The 21691-nt window shown below is 44.8% G+C and overlaps 1 protein-coding gene across 4 annotated transcripts in view; it reads left to right on the top strand.

The window, feature by feature from the left end:
* LOC144718947 (serine/threonine-protein kinase Nek1-like) overlaps positions 1–19926 on the top strand; it is a 32473-nt gene extending 12547 nt beyond the window's left edge. The window contains exons 17-34 of one of the 4 annotated variants that reach the window (XM_078594583.1): positions 487–562; positions 1353–1409; positions 2511–2582; positions 4298–4381; positions 5031–5126; positions 5951–6112; positions 7400–7459; positions 9164–9412; positions 9786–9876; positions 10497–10607; positions 11044–11149; positions 12243–12337; positions 12885–13990; positions 14802–15205; positions 15621–15733; positions 18340–18455; positions 19155–19284; positions 19536–19926. In XM_078594583.1, coding sequence (XP_078450709.1) covers positions 487–562; positions 1353–1409; positions 2511–2582; positions 4298–4381; positions 5031–5126; positions 5951–6112; positions 7400–7459; positions 9164–9412; positions 9786–9876; positions 10497–10607; positions 11044–11149; positions 12243–12337; positions 12885–13990; positions 14802–15205; positions 15621–15733; positions 18340–18455; positions 19155–19284; positions 19536–19549 — 3142 coding nt within the window. In that variant the 3' untranslated portion in view covers positions 19550–19926. Of the gene's footprint in view, positions 1–486; positions 563–1352; positions 1410–2510; positions 2583–4297; positions 4382–5030; positions 5127–5950; positions 6113–7399; positions 7460–9163; positions 9413–9785; positions 9877–10496; positions 10608–11043; positions 11150–12242; positions 12338–12881; positions 13991–14801; positions 15206–15620; positions 15734–18339; positions 18456–19154; positions 19285–19535 lie in introns of all 4 variants that reach the window. The other 3 variants (XM_078594582.1, XM_078594581.1, XM_078594584.1) reach the window with 3 other exon arrangements.
* Positions 19927–21691: the final 1765 nt, after the last annotated feature.

Raw genomic sequence — 21691 nt, 5'->3', positions numbered from 1 at the left:
CATTATAATTGTTCATGTTAATCCTCGTGAGATTATCCGCAGCTGGATTAGTGCCCTTGCCCTCATAATATCCTTGGTCGTCATTGGTGGTTGTTTGTGAGGTGCTTTTTTTTAATCAGCTCTTTGTGTTCAACTCTGTGCGCGCTACGGAAGACTGCATGTGTACCACTGAGTTGGAGATATCACTTTGCAGGACTCCAACCCTCATTAACCTCCAACCTGGCCCATACCCCCTCTCCCGTCACATCACTGCAGAATCTATAATGTGACTTAAGACAGCTTAATAATTATTTTCAATGCCACAGCGGCCATTTTTTATGATAATTTTAAGTAATACTACGGGCCAGGTTAAAAACAGTGGGGAGACAATGGTGACTAGGCATGTTGCTGCCCACTATACATCCTCGTACACGACTCCAGCCTAAATAGCTGTTCATAGCACTTACCCCAGCAATCTGGGGGTTTTGCCTTTGCGTGTGAGTGTAGGGAGCGGCAGGTAAAAGAATTCCATCAGAGGAAAAGAGAAGCGGCTTTAAACAAGGCACGAGCACAAGGACGCCCCGTGAGATCTCCACTAACATCACGATCAGCAATGCCCACGTGATTAGCGTGTCATCATTTCAGTTTGAATACTGTGAACATCACTAGTAACACCAACAGAAACAATGTCGTTACTGTGTGATATCTACACTGTCAGTGTCAACAGACCAGCATTGTTATCATCTCCACCAAATTCAGCAATGGACTGTATATTATTGTTTGGATTGGCAGTACCTACAGCCATAAATTATAGGCATCTTACCGATTCACTTTTAAAAGTGGGAGGGGGCTCAACACCTCCCTTTCTCTGCACTATTGTGCATAACTTCGTCAATTTCCATTTGTTTTTCCATAATTTTCTTCATGAGTAATTATTTTAATATAATAATGATAATCTATGGACATTCGGCATGCATGGTGCCACAAATGGGCCCGCCATGGTGTGAATTTGCAGAAGTAATGCCATGCCAGACATTGGTACAGCACTGGTACTGGAGGTTACCAGTGTTTTAGTGCACGGGCCCAGTTTAGTGGCCATAGTTCTAGAGGCCACGACTAAGGCAAATACGCTTAAAGGGGCGACAGCGAGTTGCAAACAGGAATGTGTGGTCACTGGGACTCATTGCTCAGGTGCTAAGTGGATTACTACATCACAGGATCATGAGAGATGGCAATGGCTTTGGCCTTCATCCAGCAGTAAATTGATTATGACTGATGATGTCAGCATTTTTATACGGGTCTTCAATATGTATGTTTGTGTGTACATATACTGTTAGCATTAATTAGTATCATGTATGCCTCTGTATGTTTAGGTGTCATGTGTCCCAAAGAGTAGCTCTCCAGTCGTGTGCCACAGCAGAGAAGAAGAGGTGCATGCAAACATGACCACACAATACCACAGACACGCAAAATATGATATGTGTACACCAGTGGAGCAGAATGTTCAGCATGGGCCCTGGTACAAGGAATGAAATATGGGCCCCTATCCAATCTCCTCCTACCCGTGGGCCCAGTGCAGCTGCACTGCCTGAACACTTGATTGCTACACTACTGGTGTGCACATGGCACACTTGTACAAACAGTGGTATATGTAAACTGAAATAAATATACATCCACTCTACAGACATATACAGGCAGACCTCTCTTACTGCTCAAGATGCGTTCCTGGAGAAGTGAGCGCTAATGGAATCGGTGCTAAAAGGGAATATTATACCATTGTATATATGGGGATGCATTCCCAACAGCGTTATTTCGTATGAGCAATATATGAGGGCTTCATTAGGGTATCGGCAACGGCGCTCATAATACACGAATGAAAAATGATTTGTGATAATATGTACTGTACTCACGAGTGCATTGTACTGTACCGCTACAAAGCCAGTGATGGGAGATAAGGTTGGAGGACCTGCTGTGCTCCCAGTCCCCGGCTCATTCTCAGAGACGAGCTCCAGGACCTCCTAGATCTTCGTGGTGCCTTCGGTCTAAAGTTGTCTCATGAGCTTTCTTTTTTGGTAGAGCTTGAGGCTCTATCCTGGTCTCGTGAGTTCTCACCTGGCTAAATACTGTACTGTAATAACATTTTAAAAAATAAAATAAAAATCGTCACTACAAATCGTGATAATCTAATCGTGGGGGGTGGGGTCTGGTTGGCTCAGAGCTTATGTCTATGCTCTTGTTAGCTTTAGCGAATGGTGGAGGCAGGTACGATTCCTCAGCCTGCGCTGCATGTTCTCACTCATAAACGCTTTTATATTTTCTTAATTTAATTTCATAACATTTTTCTCCAGGACACAGAGTCCTAAAACGAATTCGTGTTCTACGGGGTTGCACGGAGCGAGATCTGCCTATACAATAATACGTATGCACACACAATGTACGTGTAACTTGACAACACGCGTGTATACTCACGATACACAAGCACTCACATGTAGTTGCTTGTGTCTATGTGTATTGTATGTGCCTTTGCACAGGAGTATTTATTGCGTCTCAAAAATATCAGACTTCAAAACTTCAATGAGAGGCTCGCACTACAGAAACAGCAGGTGAGAGACCGGCATTTGGCTCCTCAGGTGTTTAGTATGGGCCTTGCTGGTGAGGTGTATATATAGTTAAATAATACTATATATACTGCATACATGTGTGTATGTATGGGTGCGTGTGTATGGGCATGGTAGTGTAGTGGTTATATATGGGTGTGTATGGGGAGCGGTAGTGTAGTGGTTAATGTGTGTATGTTTAACCTATTTCGCACCTTACGTAGCTAACCGTGCAAATTAGAGGTGGAGGGAAAGGCAACAAACTACACACAACAAGCAGTTTGAAAGAAATTCGTTTTCAATCTCGATTTAAAAGTGCATAGCTCCAGTGGCTTCTTATTATCAGAAGGAAGAACGTTTCAGATGGCCGCAGAAGCGCATCTGAAAGCGCGCGATCCGGTAACCGTCTTTGTTCGATGGTTAGCCAAAAGCTGCTGCATGGATGACCGGAGTTAATGTGATCATTTATGCTTCTTGATGAGATCAGCAAGGTATTGTAGTTCATTTGTAACAAGCACTTTGTGTGTAATCAGTTCGACCTTATCATATATTCGTTCGGCAACCGGAAGCCAATGCAGCTCGGCGAGCACTGGACGGACATGGTCGGATCTTGCAGTACCCGTCACGACACGTGACAGAGAATGTTGTACACTTTTTTTGTACACGCTGCAGCATGGTAATGTTTTGGCCAGATGTCCTGTAGAGTTGCAATAATCGAGCCTTGTCGATACTATGCTACACGCCAGCGTGTTGGCTATGCCATCACTAAATAGTGGTTGAATGTGTCGTAGAGTTCTGATATGAACATTGCAGGATTTGACTACATTCTGCACGTGGTGATTAAATGAGACTGCTATGAACTCGGCAACCTGATCGATAACAGTGGTAAATATTTGAGTTGGTCCTGAGCACCCCCCCCCCCCCACTAAGGTCAACTCGACTTTAAACGAGTACCTCAGGAGACAAAGGCAACTGTGTGTGGTGTTAGCACGTGTCGTGATGGGTTCTGCAAGTTTCGACCATGTCCATCCGGTGCTCACTGAGCTGCATTGGCTTCCAGTTGCTGAACGAATACATTATAAGGTCGTGCTCGTGACACACAAAGTGCTTACCACAAATGAACCACAATACCTTGCTGATCTCATCATGGAGCATAAGCCATCACACAAACTCAAGTCATCCTTACAGCGGCTTTTGGCTAACCATCAAACAAAGACGGTCACCGCATCGCATGCTTTCAGATGCGCTTCTACGGCCGTCTGGAATGCTCTTCCTTCCGATATTAGGAAGCCACTGGAGCTAGACACTTTTAAATCTAAATAGAAAATTCATGTCTTTAGAACTGCTTTTTGTGTTTATTTTGTTGTCCTTCCCTCGCACCTCCGATCCTGCACGATTGACTACATACGGTGCGAAAGAAGTTCAACAAACATACATATGTGTGTGCTTATGTCTTTCCATAGAGTAGTGGTACTAGTTGACATACTGCGATCTTAATTTTGTCATCAACCTTCCCATGGACAAAAGCAAGAGGTCGCTAAAGGTGACTTGGCCACATGATCCGCTTGTGCTCTGTCAAGCCCAATACGTGTTTGTTAATTGTACTTCCTACAGTTTACAATGATAAATGAAAGAACGTTGTCATCTACGTCCATATGTGTGTGTGTGCATGTACGTATTGGTGTGCATGTATCTGTTATCTGTTTACGGATGTGCCTTAGGTGGTCGCAAATACCGTGGTGGTCGATCCAGCAGCTGTTCTGAACGAAGGAGAGTTAAGACAACGCAAGATCCAAGCACTGAAGGTATCAGTTTCTCCTATCCGAAGGCAACTTTTTAAAATATGTGTTTTGTAGATTTCTTCAACTATCTTTTCTACAATTGTTTGTGAAGTACTTATCACACTGTATTTCAGTGTGTGTGCGTGGCAAGCTGTGGTGTAGTTGTTAGGGTACTTTTTATCAACCTGATCTAAATATCTGAACCGGGTCTGGGTCTGCCCTAGTTAGACTCAGCCTCAATGAGTGCCAGGTGCAGTGTCCAAACGTCAGCACTGAGGAGACGAAGGTTGTGTAGTGCTGGCCACGTCATCTCTACTAGCGCCATGCCAGCCTTATGAGGTGTTTGCTCACAGGAATTTCCCCAACAATCTATGTTTCATGGCTTTAATGGAATCTTAATTGTTGTATATGTCTGTGTGGAGAATAGCGTTGTAATTAGGACCCTGCGATACAAACCGAGCAAATTTGGTTTGATTCCTGACCATGGATAACATGGCTGGAAATAAGTTTCTGATCCATTGTTGGGCCTCCTTTATGTCCAGTCATTCGTGGACAAATGGTGCAGTGGGTTAACGAAAAGAGTCTGGTGTGCTGCTGACCATACACATCTTGTGTGCCATGCCATCCTTCACACAGACTTTCATAAACGGGAGATGTGTGTGTTTGCATGCAGGAGCAGGCAGATGCCCGAGCCGCACAGCTCAAAGAGCTCCTGGAGAGGAAGAGGCGGGAGGCATACGAGAGGGAGAAGCGCATGTGGGAGGAGCACGTACGCATGGCGGTGACACGCAGGGACACTTGCAGGGACGTGGGAGATGTGGTGACACGAGGATATGGGAACACAAAGATCCCCCGTATAGCCTTAACTGACTTTTGGGGCAAGTGCTGTTAGCGAGCATCTATGAAGGCTGGCACAGCACACGAAGGGGTGGATGGCCAGTACCACGCCCGGCCACCTTTGTCTCCCCAGTAGCGATATTAACCCACCTTGCGAGGTACTCATTTGAGGCTGAGTTGAACTAGCGGAGGCTCAGGACAAGTTCCAATAATTGTTAATGGTGTTGGCCATGAGCGGGAATTGAACTCAGGTCGTCGGGTTCGTAGTGAACCACTGCATTACCGCTCCCCATGTGGGAACACATGCATACATTCACACACATGTGGTGATGCACAAACACTTGTGAGACACAGATACAGGCAAATAAACATGTTGGTAGTTTGTTTTGTGTATGAGGAATGTAAATATTCACACCAGCAATTTGATGAATTGTCAATCTAGGGTTACATCTCTTTTGTCTCATTTGTTTAGTTTCTTGTTTTTTTCCATAACTTCTTAATAATGCATGTTCATACAGAGAGAACGATGCACATATCAATGATTTTATGCATTGTTACATTCCTCGCATGTGGTGCATATGCACATAATTTTCAATGTATAGAATAGCATGGTTTGTGTGTGGTATGTGATGTTTTTAGTGTAAGTGGTATGGTGCGTGTGGTGTGTGATGCAAGTAGTATAATGGCATGGTGTGTGTGTGTTATATGTGTCTGATACTTGTGATACATGTATGGTATTGGTGCTGTGCCATGCAGCTCGTTGCCAAGGGGGTGAAGGCTGCCCCACGCCCCGCGTCTGCTTCCTCTGTGCTGGGCCTCCCCCACGATGCAGGGGGCCCCATGCCTCCAGATGAGACCGCCACAGTCCCTTCTCATCCCTCCACATCCCTGACTGCAGCATTCGGAGCAATTGGAGTGGTGAGGCTTCATTGTCTGTACAAATGTGTGTGACTGTGGGGAATGGTAGTGAAGCGGTTAGTGTGCTGCGCTACAAACACAGTGACCCGAATTCTATTCCCGCCCATGGCCAACACCAGCTATGAATATTTGAACTAATCTTGGGCCTTTCCTCGGTCTACTCGGCCTCAAATTAGTGCCTGGTGCATTGTGAAAACATCGTTATATGATATGTGTGATATATATTGGTAAAGGTGTGTGACAACTTATACAAGTTTATAGAGGTACGTGTATGTGAGTGCAATATGTATGTGAGTGGACATCAGTCCATATATGTGTAGTGTCTTCAAAAATTACTCACACCGACACGTTGTAACAAGTCACCTGCTTACACTTTATTCACCTATTCTTGCACCGGTTGTAGGCACTCCTATAACTATCTAAATGGTCACTTATGTTTAACTTCTCCCCACTCTAAATCTACCTTTCACCTCACTTATCCTGCACTCAGCAGCTCTACTCTCAGCTTCTTCGCACACAGCGTCTTCGCACACAGCGTCTCCGCACACAGCGTCTCCGCACACAGCGTCTCCGCACACAACGTCTCCGCACACAGCGTCTCCGCACACAGCGTCTCCGCACACAGCGTCTCCGCACACAGCGTCTTCGCACACAGCGTTTCCACACACAGCGTCTCCGCACACAGCAACTCTACATCTCCACCACTGCCCTCACCTACGCTCCCTCAGACCCGCTCACCCGTCTGTCCCAGGCGGGGGGATCAGCCAACACTCGCCCGGCGACGGCGTAAGGGTTGAGGTCCCGTTGACGGCTGGAGCGGCAGCAGCGAGATGTCTTCACTCTTCCACCCCGGCAACAACTCCCTCTCCGCTCACGCACACACCCTTATATCCCTCTACTAATTATCCGAGACCTCTCGTGCGCCTCTTTAAGTTCTAGCCAAGCCGGTGCCTGTTGGCCCATCAATCAACCCTTATCTCCCGTCTCCCTGGCAACACCTCTGGTCTCAACGTGCACAACTGGTCGACCCCGTTTAAACCTGCTCTGCCCCTTAAAAACTGGCGGTTTGTCCGTGCAAACCTCGTGTTGCACACGCGCACCTGTTTGCCTTCAATTGCCCTCGGTGAACTGTGCGCACCGCGTATTTAACTCCTCTACACATGCATACTTGAATGTTCAAGTGTGATTGTACGAGTGTGTGTACATGTATGTACGTGGTGTTCCTGTATTGTTAATGAACCTCCTCCTGTTCTCCTTTAGTAATTGCAATTACTGTTTTAAAACCAGGAGCAGCCCCTTCCAGTTGAAGAGCCAACAACAGCCGAGTCCCACTTGTCTCCAACAAAGGTACACACGAGACACATGACTTACATACATAACCAAGTGGTTTCCTACTCAAAGGAGCATTGAGCCATCGGTGCTCATGTCCTGTTCAAAACTCTAGGCCATTGGTGTAGATTAAAATCTCTGTTGGCAAGGGTGAGTCTATCCATAGAACAACCACTGTTGACTTCCCCACAAAGTGGCACTTATTTTATCGACCCTGGAGGGATTTGGGCTGAGTCAGCTCCACCCCAGGATTCAAACTTGCAAACTTCTGATTGCAAGCCACTCGCTTTACCACTGCTGGTTGGCACTCAGACTCAGGCGAAAATATGTGTAGGAGGATCATGGGTGGCGGTCACAGACTCCAGGATTCAGTTTTATACTCATTTAAAGAGCTTCGGCACCTTACTCGACCAGAATATGTCGTTTGATCACCACATGCAAAATATAGTCTGGTGCTGCAATTTTCATATCAGGGTTCTACGACACATTCGACCACTATTGAGTCGTGACATAGCCATCATGGTGGCGTGTAGCATCGTATAGGCAAACCCAAGCAACCTACGACGTAATTGGTTCCTGGACCACGGTCGCAAGTCGAGTCGTCGTAAGTCAAACCCTCGTCTCCCATAGGCGCAATGTTTTACATTGGGGTTCCGTTCCTGGAAACCCATTACATGCCATAAAAATATCAAAATTGACAATGAAAATAAATGAAAATAACCCTCACAAAATTGTATTTTAACTGAACCTAACTTTTACAAACATTTATTAAGTAAAAACAAACACTATATTTTAAAATGCTTAAGTACTTTTCTGCATGTGCATCACATTTCCTCTTCTCAGACATAGCGAGAGGTGAACATTTTTCTAAATTTGAAGAAAATGTATAAAAAAGTGAAGAGCATTGCGAAAGAGACGCTGCGTTCGCTCTAGGAGCAGCTGCAGACTGTACATACGCAGACGGCGGAAGAGCAAAGCAGTGCCAATTGACTAGGCGTCAGTAGTTTTGGTCACTAATGTGGGGGTCTTACTATAATAAAGGTCGTAAAAGTGGGGGATCACAAGTCTAGCCGTAAGTCGGGGGTCACCTGTATCGATAAGGCTCGACTACTGCAATTCACTACTCTACAGGATGTCTGGCAAAAACATTACCAAGCTGCAGCGTGTACAAAATTGTTTGGCAGGTGTCGTGACAGGTATTGCAAGATCCGACCATATCTGTCCAGGGCTCGCCAAGCTGCATTGGCTTCCGATTGCGGAACGAATACATTATAAAGTCGCACTCATTACAAAGTGCTTGCCAAGAAGTGAACCACAATATCTTGCTGATCTCATGAAGGAGCATAAACCATTACGCGAACTCCAGTCATCTTCACAGCGGCTTTTAGCTCGCCATCGAACAAAGACGGTCACTGCATCGCGCACTTTCAGATGTGCTTCTGCGGCCGTTTGGAACGCTCTTCCGATATTAGGAAGCCACTGGAGCTATGCACTTTTAAATCTAGATTGAAAACTCATTTCTTAAGAACTGCTTTTTGTGTTTAGTTTGTTGTGCTTCCCCCGCACTTCCGATTAGCACGGTTAACTATGTACAGCGCAAAAGAAGTTCAACATGCATACTGAGCCACCTGTGCCTGTGTGTAGGTATAACGCCTCTGCCCCTGTGTTTTTGCATGGCTTTGTACATAAGTGTGTGCCTGTGATTGTGTATCTTGTTTGCAGAAGGAGAAGCGTGAAATATTGCGGCGTCTGAACATGAACATGCAGGCGGACGTTTTGGATGTGAAGGAGGGGGTAGTAGTCACAAAAGGGGCAAAGGTCGAAGAGGAAGTCATGAAGAAGTCTGAGGGTGTGGTGGATTCAGAGGTCGTCAAGGGATCAGAGGTTGGGGAGGATGCCATGGCTCACCATGTGGGTGACCCTGGCCCCCACAGCCATGCTGGAGCCGATTTGTCAGCTCATGACCTTCCGGCAAGACACTCGGCATCATAAAATGTCCTCCATCGTCACCATCACGACTATGGTCAATGGCACTGGCATTGTCGATATTCACCACATTTAGCAATCATCACCATCGCTGGCATCATCAGAGTACCTTCACCTCCATCTAACACCACTATCATCACCATGATCAGTCATAACCACTTGGTATAAATAGCTTATTTTAACTGCTCTTTTTCTGTCATGGGAAGTCTTCATATGGTTGCTCACATCCATACAATGTTCTATCTGTATATTGATGGGTCCCTTATTTACAATGCCTACCATTTGTAACAAAGTGCAGCAGAAGATGACATCTAGTTTTACTCTGGTTCTATCCGTGTCGATATGTGTTTCCATGTAGGCAAAGCACAGGCAGCGCTGGGGATTTGGGAGAGATCAAGGATTGGGTCTCTCCCATCTCTCCCTGGAGGAGACGGCTGGCGCTGTCGGGGGTAAACTTCACATGGACATGCTCGCACATGTGCACATTAATGCATATTAAACAATAACAACTGCCAAAATTAGCCACTAATGTCACATCACCATGGCACCTCTGTCAGGCTAGGTAGACTTTGAGGCCAAATGCATTGGTAATAGCTCTTGCTGGACATTTTCAGTTCTTATGGTTTAATAGACCCAGGGTAACAGACAGATTCACCACATGCACTCCTCATTGCTCAGCTGATTATCATAAGCATTGCCCTCTGCCTCCTGTTGGAGGTGAACCATTTTCAATTTCCAAGAAAGTAACGTTATTCACGAATCTTCTCAAGAGAGCCTAATAATGACATTGGTACCAGCTGGTAACAATTCCATTCAGTTCCAGGTCCTCATGTACCACACATTCTCAGTAGACCACAAGTGTCATTTGTAAACCTCCCCTAGATCAACTAAACCTAAAGTGTTTACTTGGTGCTGCGTGTGAACATCACCATTGTGGAAAATAAGGTGGCTAAGATGCAGTGCTAGCCACACCATTCTGGCTATCACAGGTATTCACTAACTGTACTTACCCTAGCAGTCCATTTCATATGGCTAATGGGGATCTTTTGTGTGTGTGTGTGAGAATCAGATGCAGAGATAGAGGAGAGGAGACAGTGGGAGAGGGCCCAGCCGAGCACCGTATTGAGGGCACTCAGAGATGCTCCCATCTCTACCACACACACCCTACTCGGCAACACTGGTGGGTATGACAACTTCACAACATCACCACTTCATCAAGTCTCATAAGCAGGGTGTGACCAGTTAAATTAATAATATCAGGCTATCTAGTGGTGTAGACCAGAGCCAAGAACACTATGGTGGATTTCGAAATTGGGTAGCAGGAAAGTACAGCACACAGTCAACTGTGGGCTCCTGCTCACACAAACACTGAGCTTGTGGTACATTCTCCTTATAGTGTGTGTCCACTGTGAACTTATCACAATGTGGAATTTATCTTGTTAACCCTCAGAGGGATGAAGGACTAAGTCAGCTCCTGTCGTGAGATTTGAACTTACAGTCCTCATTGCAGGTTGCACACTCTTGACCACTGTGCCAACGTTTCAGATAGAAAGCATAATAACATTCATTAAGTATAATAACATTAATAGTGAATGAACATCTTTGCGTGTGTGAAGACATCGAAGATCTTGAGGCTGAAAGTTTGGATGAGGGAGCCGTCATCACTGCAGATGCGATCGCAGTCCCTGCTCGTGATGCATGGGGTGGAGATCCACAGAAGAGGCAAGTGTGTGTATGCACACTACGTGTGCACGTGTGTGTGTGTGTATTTGTGCAGTTTGAGGTATAGTAGCGGTTAACATGCTGTGCTACGAACCCAGTGGCCCCGGTTCAATTCCTGCTCAGGATCACAACCAGTGACATCTGAACTGGCCCTGGGCCTCCTCTAGGTCGACTCAGCCTCAAATGAGTATCTGGTGTGGTGTGTAAACATCGCCATTCGGGAGACAAAGGCGGCCGGACATGATGCTGGTCACCCACCCCCTCATGTGTCGTGCCAGCCTTCATCGGTGTTTGCTAACAGCAGTTCCTCAAAAGTCAATTAAGGCTATACGAGGTATCTTTGTCTGTGTGTGCAGATCAGCTCAATCACAGCAATAGGAATATTCTAGGCTTCTATGCAGCCCATCAGCTTGTAATCATCGTCACGCAAGTCCATCATTCAGTGCATCCGCACAACTGCTTTGGTGCATGCCAGAACCAAGCAAGAACATCTGCTGGACGATGTCGTGACAGGACAGTAAAAATAGTGTCTTTAGTACCAGGAACTTCCGTGGAGCTGAGCTATACACTGACCATCACCTGTAGAAGTGGGAATCCACCTAGCACCCAATTCAAAACCAAAATAGCCTGGGTTCGGTTAGTTACAAGTGATAATTTTATTATTGCTTGCAGTTGGGGTTGGCATCGTTCCCTCGTTTTCCGTAAAGTTGTCATCAGTGACAGACGGCACTGACATTTGCAGGGGTAGGCTGTTCTGTACGAGTTTCAGTATCTCAAGTTGTGGCCTTGTAGACCATTGCCAATAGGTGCATTGTTGTTACATGCAGGAGCAACCATTCATCAACACTCAAGAGTCAGGGATATGAAATTTGTTTTAGGTTAGTATTTATCATAAATTAATGTATACCTCAGGGAATCATTAGTCTATAAGAAATCCCATAATTTTTTTAAATATTTGTATCTTCACGAACTTAAACCTCCATACTTATTTGATTATTGTAATTAGTATAGGCAGTTAAACATGTTTAATTTTGTTGGCCATCATCGTGATAAGCTTTGGTGTGCTGTTGTGTTATATATTTTGGTCATTCAGGGAAGAGAAGCAGGATCCCAGCATTCCCTCTGCATCCTCGGCTAATGAAAAAGTTCAACTGGATGCTGAGAGCTCTGTACTCAGTACCCACCCAGGTAGGGTTTCGTGTGTGTGTGTGTGTGTCCATGTACCTTTGCATACACGTGTGTGTGCAAGTATGTGCAGCGGTGACATAGTTATGAGCATACTGTGTTAATATTCCAGCAATCTGTGTTTTATTCCTACCCAAAATCCATTCGCCAATTGTAATTGGTATCGTAAGTCAGACTGGACTCTTCCTAAGTCAACTCAGCATAAAATTAGTACTTGGTGAGGTGTCGGCAATACCAACACAAGCCAGGTAAAGCTAGTCTGGTGTGCATGGTATTTGATACATCACACCCCTTGTATGCTTTCCTGACCATAATAGGTTTGTGTAACCTGTGTGTCCTTGTGAGTGAATTTAAATTGTGTTATCGGGTCCGTAGCACAGTGTGAAAACCACTGCACCACTGTTACACTCCCTATATATTGGGAATATATATATAACTCGAGTATGGATAGAGTGTATTTTATTGCCTGTCTCTAATTAGTTTATTGTATTGCTGTTTTAATTCAGTCGTATTAACGTGACACAATGTCTTGCCACTCCACATCCAGCAGCGCAGCCGCCAGACCACAAGTCTGACCCTCAAAGACTCTTCACCAGAGTTGCCCGTCCAGAATTCCCAAAAGAGTCCAGTGTTTCAAGTGGAACTGATCTAAATTCACGTGGATCCTGTGAACCTGGGTTGCCAATTCCCAAAGAGTCAACACAGCCAGGATTGTCCCAAGAAATGGAGAAGCAACAGGATGCAGATCCTAAAATTCCACTCTTCAAGGCAGATGAAAGATTTCCATTGGGAGCTCCAACAAGCTATGGTGACTCCCAGGGGATGCGTGGCATGGACAATGGATTTTCACCAACGCCAGATCACCCTAAGCCTGTGAATTCCAAAAAATCGGGTATATGGCTATTGAGGCCACAAGGCAAACTGTTCCCTGCAAAGCAAGGGTGTTTTACCGCAGAAGAAGTGGTTCCAGCAAATACTGTGGCAAAATACCCAGTTGAAAGTCCAAAAGAATCTAGAATTCCTGAGGTGGGAGAGGAAGCAGAAGAGAATGCCCCGTTGATACCTCAGCATGAGGAGGGAGGCTTAGGGAAAACAGAAATGCTGGCTGCAGAAGAGTCTTTTTCAGAACAAGCAGCAGATGGAACTTGTATAGGCATTGATGGTGAGATAGAAACACAGACGCAGAGAGAGACAGGCATAGATAGAGAGATAGCTGGAGAGAGCAGGGTAAAAGGAGAAACAAAGAAAGAGACATCCAAAGAAGATAAGAATGGAAGTGAAACATTGATGGAAAGAGAATCACAGGGAGACACACTCACACAAGGAGACACAAAGAGTGAGACAGTCAAAGGGAGTGGGACAGATATGGAAAAATGGACAGAGAGAGGGACTAAGGGAGAAATAGAGAAACAACCAGAGAAAGTGGAGCAAGCTGAGCCAAAGCAAGAGACGGTGATTGAGACAGCGGCCAAGGTGATGAAGAAGGAGACACAAATGGAGGAGGAGATGGAGACTGCCCCAGGGAACAGGGGGATGCCTGGATCCCCACGCAGACACAGAGAGGGACACATAGACCCCGTAGAGACATCCAGAGTTGACGGCTCATCGCTGCTGTTGAGCCTCTCACGTGGCCTCTTCGATGTCTACAGCCCCATGGTGAGTTTAAGTCACTAGGCTCATGATGACTACCACAGGACTTTAAAGACGATTATACATTGGGGCAATTTCAGGGCAATCAACATCAGCAATAGTTGCCGCACTAGTTACTATTTAAAAATGTGTACAGATGTGATCATCTAGTGGGCACATCACTCAATGCCATGTTGTAATCCTGTATCAGGTTGCCATAGTTGCTTATAATGTATTGCTGGTGATAATTATCGATGATTCCCATAAAATTGCCCATTAGCCAGCACCATAGAATGCATCGATTCAAGTCTTGAGGCTACGTGTTTCTGTCTCTTTCTCAGTCGGGTCGTCATGGCTGTCAATGCAGTACCTCTGCTTGCCTGTATTCAACTCCTGGGGCAATGTGTATCTCCATGTCTCCCAAAGCCATGATACACTCGAGCAATTTTATGGAAATAATTTCCTGCCACACATTTGCTTTGAGCAGCAATGGAAATTTGGTATGGCAATGGCACAAAGTAAAGGAGGTCTGTAAAGATAATACAAATTTGAGTTTAAAAATTCCGTTCTATAGATCACCACACAACCTCAGGTAGCCGTGTGACTTTGTCTGATTTTCAGTTGCCATTCCAGTTAACCACTAGGGGAACAATGATCAAGTTTGTCCAAGTATGAGCAGCACTTGTTTTACCATGGAAAATGGTGTAGTTAGAGCAAGGATTGATGATTGCCATGGCCTTCAGAAGTCTCTCAATGGCCAAGTCTGGGCAGTGCCTGGCCAGACATGGGGATCGTGTTTCCTTTGATTGCACTTTTTTTGTTTCCTCCCATTTCACAGCAGATGCTAAGGACATGCTCCATGCCTGACCTCCGCCAGGTTCAGCCAGGTCATGGCGACCGGGGTTGTGTCGAGGCCGGGGACTACAAGGGTTCTGATGGTTTTGTGCCCAGGGCAGCAATAAAAGGGCATCGCAGTAATGTGGAAGATCAGGGCATGTCTAAAAGGGAGTCACTGGACGAGGGAGACATTGCCAATGCATCTGGAGAGGGCAGTGGTGATAATAATGGTGGCACCGATGGAGACATTGCCAATGCATCTGGAGAGGGCAGTGGTGATGATAATGGTGGCACTGATGGAGATGACAGTGGTGATGAGGAAATTATAGAGGAGTTAGAGAAGAACAGCAGGACTTGCGGAGAGATTCCAGAGGAAGAATCCATCATTTCAGATGGAGAGGATGAGTATGTGGACCATATGTGTACACACGCATTCACCGCCCATATTCTTACATGCGCTCAGGTATAAATGCACACACAGGCATGCATGTACGCATTCATAAGTGCATGTATGCGCACACCGCAGCTTTATGGCACACTCAGACACCTGAGTACCCTTAAGTACATGCATTCACGTAATGTACTTACACCTTGTGTGTGTGTGTGTGCACATGTTATGCATGCACAAGCACACGACCTCCGTACAAGTGGCGTGTTGGTGCACACATGTTGCGTCTATATGGACCGTGTATTGTGTGTGTACACTTGCTTTGCATATGTGAACTTTACCGTATGTGTCATGTGTACAGGTGTTTTAACAATTCTGTGTTTACCCGTGTACTTGCCATGTTGGGTGCGGGCACTCATCTTGTCCACGCAGCGAGCTGGCTGAGCTACAGGCGTCTATGGCTCAGCTTCTAGAGGAGGAGAGCGATGATGCTGACCACACGGACGAACAAGAGGACAGGCTGATTCATGAGGACTGGCAGTCAGGTCTGTGTGTGAATGTGTCAAGAGATGAATGTGTGAATGGATGAGTGTGTGATTTCAAGTGAGTGGATGGGTGTGTGTGATCAATTGTGTGTGAGTGAGAGTGCATATGTATATAAATTAGAAGTTAATCTGAGTGTAAGAAAATATATGAGTGCTTTTGTGAATGTATTTGTGTTTTATGCATGCATTGCTAAATATACATGGTTGACAGGTGTGTACAGTATGTAAACAATTGCATGTGTGTGTGTGTGCACCTGTGTGTTCTTATGGGGAGCGATAGTGGAACGGTTAGCACGCTATGCTATGAACCCAGCAACCCGAGTCGCTCACGGCCAACACCAGATACGATTATTTTAACCGGTCCTGGGCCTCCCCTAGGTCGACTCAGCCTCAAATTAGTACCTGGTGTGGTGTGTAAACATCGCCACTAGGGAGACAAAGGCGGTTGGGCGTGGTGCTGGCCACCCACCCTGTCGTGTAACGTTCCGGCCTTCATAGATGCTCGCTAACAGTACTTGTCCCAACAGTCTGTTAAGACTATACAGGAGATCTTTGTTCTTGTGTCATTTGTGTGTTCTTGTAGGGAGCGGAAGTGCAACAGTTAGCGCGCAGTGCTATGAACCCGGCGACCTAAGTTTGATTCCCACTCACAGCCAACATCAGTGATGATTATCTGAATTGGTTCTGGGCCTCCCCTAGGCCGACTCAGCCTCAAATGAGTACCTGGTGCGATGCGTAAACATCACCACTGGGGAGACAAAGGTGGCCGGGCATGGTCCTGGCCACCCACCCCCTTATGTGCTGTGACGGCCTTTATAGGTGCTCACTAACAGTACTTGCCCCAACAGTCTGCTAAGGCTATACGGGGGATCTTTGTCTTTGTTCTTGTGTCAGGGTAACTAGTGGCACACTGCACGACAATACAGTTTAGTTTCGATTTAAAGCTTTCGTGACTGCAGGGATTCATCTTCTTGGTTCATTCGGTAAAGTCACGTAGAATGGAAATAATAAAATAATACAAATTAAACATAATACAATAATTCTCACGACGTTTCGGTCACAACGCAAGCAGCCGTCCTCAGGTAGAGAGCAGGTCTGTCGACTCTGTCTCCTCGAGGAGACAGAGTCGACAGACCTGCTCACGGCTGCTTGCGTTGTGGCCGAAACCTCGTGAGAATTATTTTATAATGTTTTATTTTTATTATTGTATTATTTCCATTCTACGTGACTTTACCGAAAGAACCAAGAAGATGAATACAGTTTAGATGTACAGTGTCTTAATGCAACCACATCTCGAGATGATCTATAAAATTCGTGCAAATCCGCACAAGCACAAAGAGAATGGGGAAAGTGCGTAGTCGCTGGCTGTCACCGCAAGTGATGGCTGTGAAGCAGACGCGGAGGAGGCTGCAGCATCTTAGAAAGAAAACTGGCTTCGACATTGTCCAACTTGCTTACGGAGCTGCCTGCAGATCTGCCAACCGACTCATTATTGAGTCTCGCAGATTGTCCTTCTATGCTCTGCACATCAATAAGTCAGCTGTCGACCTGCATGCTCTGGCGTGTCGTGAAGAGTCTGCTGCACTCCATCTACCCATAAACTCGTCAACCCCATATGTGCACAGTACCTGCGATGTTCTTCACCAATTAAACAGTGACGATGAAGAAAAGCAATGCGTTCTCCCGGTCTGCCATCTGAGTTTGATCAACCTGAACATACTTCTCTCCGATTGCCGGTGTCATTAATCGCATGACATCAAGTTCCATCAAATTCTGATGATACACAATTGTACACTGCAATGAAGTCAAAGTGATATGGAGAGCCTCGGTAACCTCGAAGATTGCACACGAGTAGTGCACGTGTGGTTTGCACAAAATGAAATGCTTGCTTCATCCAGAAAAATCGAAGGTTCTACTGGTTGGCACTCATGCTCAGGCAAGAAAAATGTGCGATGATCAGGTGTGGCGGTCGCAGACTCCAGGATTCAGTTTTCTACTCCTCGAAAAAGCCTTGGCACCATACTCAACCAAAATATGTAACTTAAATTTCGATTTAAAGCTTTCGTGACTGCAGGGATTCATAAAATGATAAAAATAAAACATAATATTATGTTTTATTTTTATTATTTTATTACTTCCCTTCTACGTGACTTTACCGAAAGAACCAAGAAGATGAATATGTAACTTGATCACCACGTGCAAAATAGTCAGATTCTGACATTTACATAACAGCGCTCGACGACATATTGGACGAGTATTGAGTTGTGACATCGGCAACACGGTGGGACATGTAGCATAGTATCGACAATCCTCGATTATTGCAACTCATGACTGTATGGGACGCCTGGAAAAAACATTACTAAGCTGCAGCGTGTACAAAACTCTTTGACACGTGTCGTGATGGGTACTGCAAGACCTGCATTGGTTTCCAGTTGCCAAACGAATAAGTTACAAGGTCGCACTTAGTCAACAAAAACACGATAATTGAACCACAATATCTTCCTGATCTCATGAAGGAGCATAAAACAGCACCTTGCTCTGCACAGACACTATGACGACACCACTGTCGGTGGTGAATAACAGCTGTTGTGTGTGCGTGCCTACAGATGAGAGTGAGGCAGAGGGAGGCGACAGCGTGTTTAGTCGCCTGGAGGCAATGCGCGTGACACTCGAGACAGAGATGGGCGTGGAGCGGTTTCTGGAAGCTTATCGCACCATACAGGTAATGTCTCACGCGCAAGTGTAGAAATATGCAAATTCAAACATTGCCACTATCTTCACTCAAATACAGGTACAGTAAAACCTTGGATTGCGAGCATAATTCGTTCCGGAAACGTGTTTGTAATCCAAAGCACTCGTATATCAGTGGTGATCACGTGATGCTCGGCAGATAAAGCGTATGCACGTACTACTCGTATTGCAAGACCTCGCTCGTTTATCAAATTAATATTTATTTAAAAATTTTGCTCGTCTTGCAAAACAGTCGCAGACCAAGTTACTCGCAATCCAAGGTTTTACTGTGTATATATATTTCCATCTGTTGACTTACCAGCTTTCCAAGCTCATGTTAACTTGTGTAAACCAGAAGAAATTATTCAAGCATGCAAATGCTAGTGGGTAACATTGCTAGTACTCCACCTAACAGCACTTGTTCCCACCATTTAGGAGGAAAAACGTTGGATCTTAGTGTTTTATTATCAGTAGACTTTCCACATACTAGTCTTGCAGGTTATCACAAACCCATCACTCACATCTTCACCCCCTATCCAGGTCATGTGCCATTCTCTCCAAAAATAATGAAATTAAAAAGGGGGTATATTTACAGATTGTTGGTGTAATTCGTTTGTGTGTATATATTACCGGAATGACTTAACACCTTTGAATACATAATAGTATTTTATACGTGTGCATGATTTCTCAGGCATCTCACGAAGACGAGGATGAGTCTGTTGAGGACGTGAGTGTACGTGCACGTGAAATGTTGGAGCCGGGCTTTGCTCATTTCTACCAGAAGATCTTGCACCTCGTCATGGCTGATGGAGCCTACCAGGGTGTGCAACCCCTTGCCTCGCAACACCCTGCTTCCCAAGCCCTGCCCCACAACGCCCTGCTTCACATCACCTTTCCTCACAATGCACTCTCCGCCTCACAATTCGGGAATAGTTACATTTTCCGGGTCATTCTCCAACACGCTGCTATGCATTGCTTCTGCAAGAGTTTACAATACAATGATGTCGTGCTGTCACAATCAACAATTTCTCTCTTCCCCTCTGCCCCCCCCCGGATCTGTATCGGTTTCCAGATAACGACGAGTGACTGTACGACATCAAAACCGGAACCCAAACGGAAAACAAATGGGGAGGAGCAAGCAGGTCATGGGGCATATTGAATACCCAATCCAAACAACACTTGGCTGTCTGGGTTGTTTGACATAAGTTGAAAGTTTCTAAAACAAGAAGTAAGCATAAATATACTTGTTTTCTGGAGCTCAATAAACATCAATGTAGAATACTTCACAAGACTGATAAGTCACTCAAAATTGCGAATCTGAAGTTGCATTACTATTCTGGACTCTTTTCATGTTTGTTGATCAATTTTATGATTCCTTCACCTTGTCATGTGTTGGCTTTCACTTTTTTCTACTGTATAAATACTAATTTTTCACAATGGTAAATAAAGCAATGTGGATGGAATGAGTTGTATATCTTTGTTCTGTTATGCAGTTAAAATCAATATAAAAATGTAAGTGTACAAATTGCAAAATAAATCCAAGACTTATTCTTGTATAGAATGGATGGCTTTTGGAAATTGATCATGAAAAGCAACACTTAAAAATTCATGCCAAGTATATACTTGACATTTACAAAGAAAATTAAACAAGCAATTTGCCAACAAGCGTGTCGAAATGCATGCTAGAAATTGCACCCAGACAGAAAAAGATCAGGACACATCGCTTAGAAGGATTATTGGCCGGTTGAAGCTAATCTTAAACCTGAATGCTTGACAATTAAGCCGAATAACAAACTTGGTATTTGTATTTTTGAGATCTCAAAATACAACTGGCTGTCACAACATGAACACCATGTGTACACCGACTGCTTGTTAGTGTTTGCTTAAATACAGCTAATTGTAACAAAGATGACATTCGATTTCATTGGAAATGTATTATTTCATCCTCGTTATTGCCCAAACTTGGCCTTTCACTTTGCTGTTAACGTGGGTTAAATTTTGATATAATGGCAAATTTAATTAGCATTTCCTAAAGCATTTATCAACAAACCAATTTGTTGCATTAGACATGTAGACATTTCTCAAAAATTGTAGATTAAAAAAAGTGTGAGGACTAAAGCACCAGACAGCCAACAAAAAACAGCAAATCGTTTTGACCTTCAGCATGTTGGTTGGTTGTGTCGTGAGGAAACAAGTCTGGTAAACAAGAGTCCTCAACATGGGTGGAGAATTCATGATGGAAGATTATTCGAACAGTAAATGGTAGCAATGAGTAATTAGAAGGCATCAGATTACTAGTGAGCAAGAAACAAAGTGAATTGGTCAGTTGCTGTATCCGACTGCATTACATTGTATATTGAACTTCTTTCACACCGTACGTAGCAAACAGCTGATCGGAGGTGCGGGGGAAGGACACGAAACACAAAAAGTAGTTACAAAATAATGCATTTTCTATTTAGATTTAAAAGTGCATAGCTCCAGTGGCTCCTAATATCAGAAGTGTGTTCCATACGGCCCAAAAAGCGCATCTAAAAGGACAATTCAGTTACCGTTTTTGTTTGGTTTGTGTGGAATGAGTGAGACCTTATAACATATTCGTTCGGCAATCGGAGGCTAATGAAGCTCAGCGAGCACTGGATGGACACGATCGCATGTCGCAGTACCGGTCACGACACGTGGGAAAAGCACGTTCCTTCAGAGTGGGCAGGTAGGAACTTGGTTGGACAGCGCATTCGTGCGATCCGTGTTGGATACCGGTCGTGTTGGAGGTTGTAATATGCACGACAGATAATCCCTGGTGGGCAGTGTGGAACATGTTGTTCCTACCTGTAAAATGTGTACACCCTGCAGCTTGGTAATGTTTTGCAGCGAGGTAATAATTTGGGTCTTTATCGCAGATATGAAAACAGCATCAACTTTGACGTAATTTGTGCATGGATATGAACAATTGTTCAGTTCACCAAAGGCTTTGACATGGAAAATAAATCCAAACTTGGGTCTGCTCAGCAAGATTAGTAATGCCACACAGCAATCCATGAAAGATCAGAGATCAATGCAACGGGCAGATTAATGGTTTAACTATGCCTATGAATAACGTTGTTAAATGAGAACACCTGATATTTGCCAGCCATAAGCTATGCGAGGCAGAGTTTTTAAATCCTTTATATTAAGTTTGCGTGCTTGCTTGCTTAGGACCGTGCAAATCTTTCAGTCGTTTTTTAACCCACT

This window comes from Lampetra planeri, chromosome 5, assembly GCF_965212315.1.
Source record: "Lampetra planeri chromosome 5, kcLamPlan1.2.h2, whole genome shotgun sequence".
Classification (NCBI taxonomy): domain Eukaryota; kingdom Metazoa; phylum Chordata; class Hyperoartia; order Petromyzontiformes; family Petromyzontidae; genus Lampetra; species Lampetra planeri.
The sequence above is the reverse complement of the archived record's forward strand: the minus strand, read 5'-3'. Positions and strand labels throughout refer to the sequence as shown.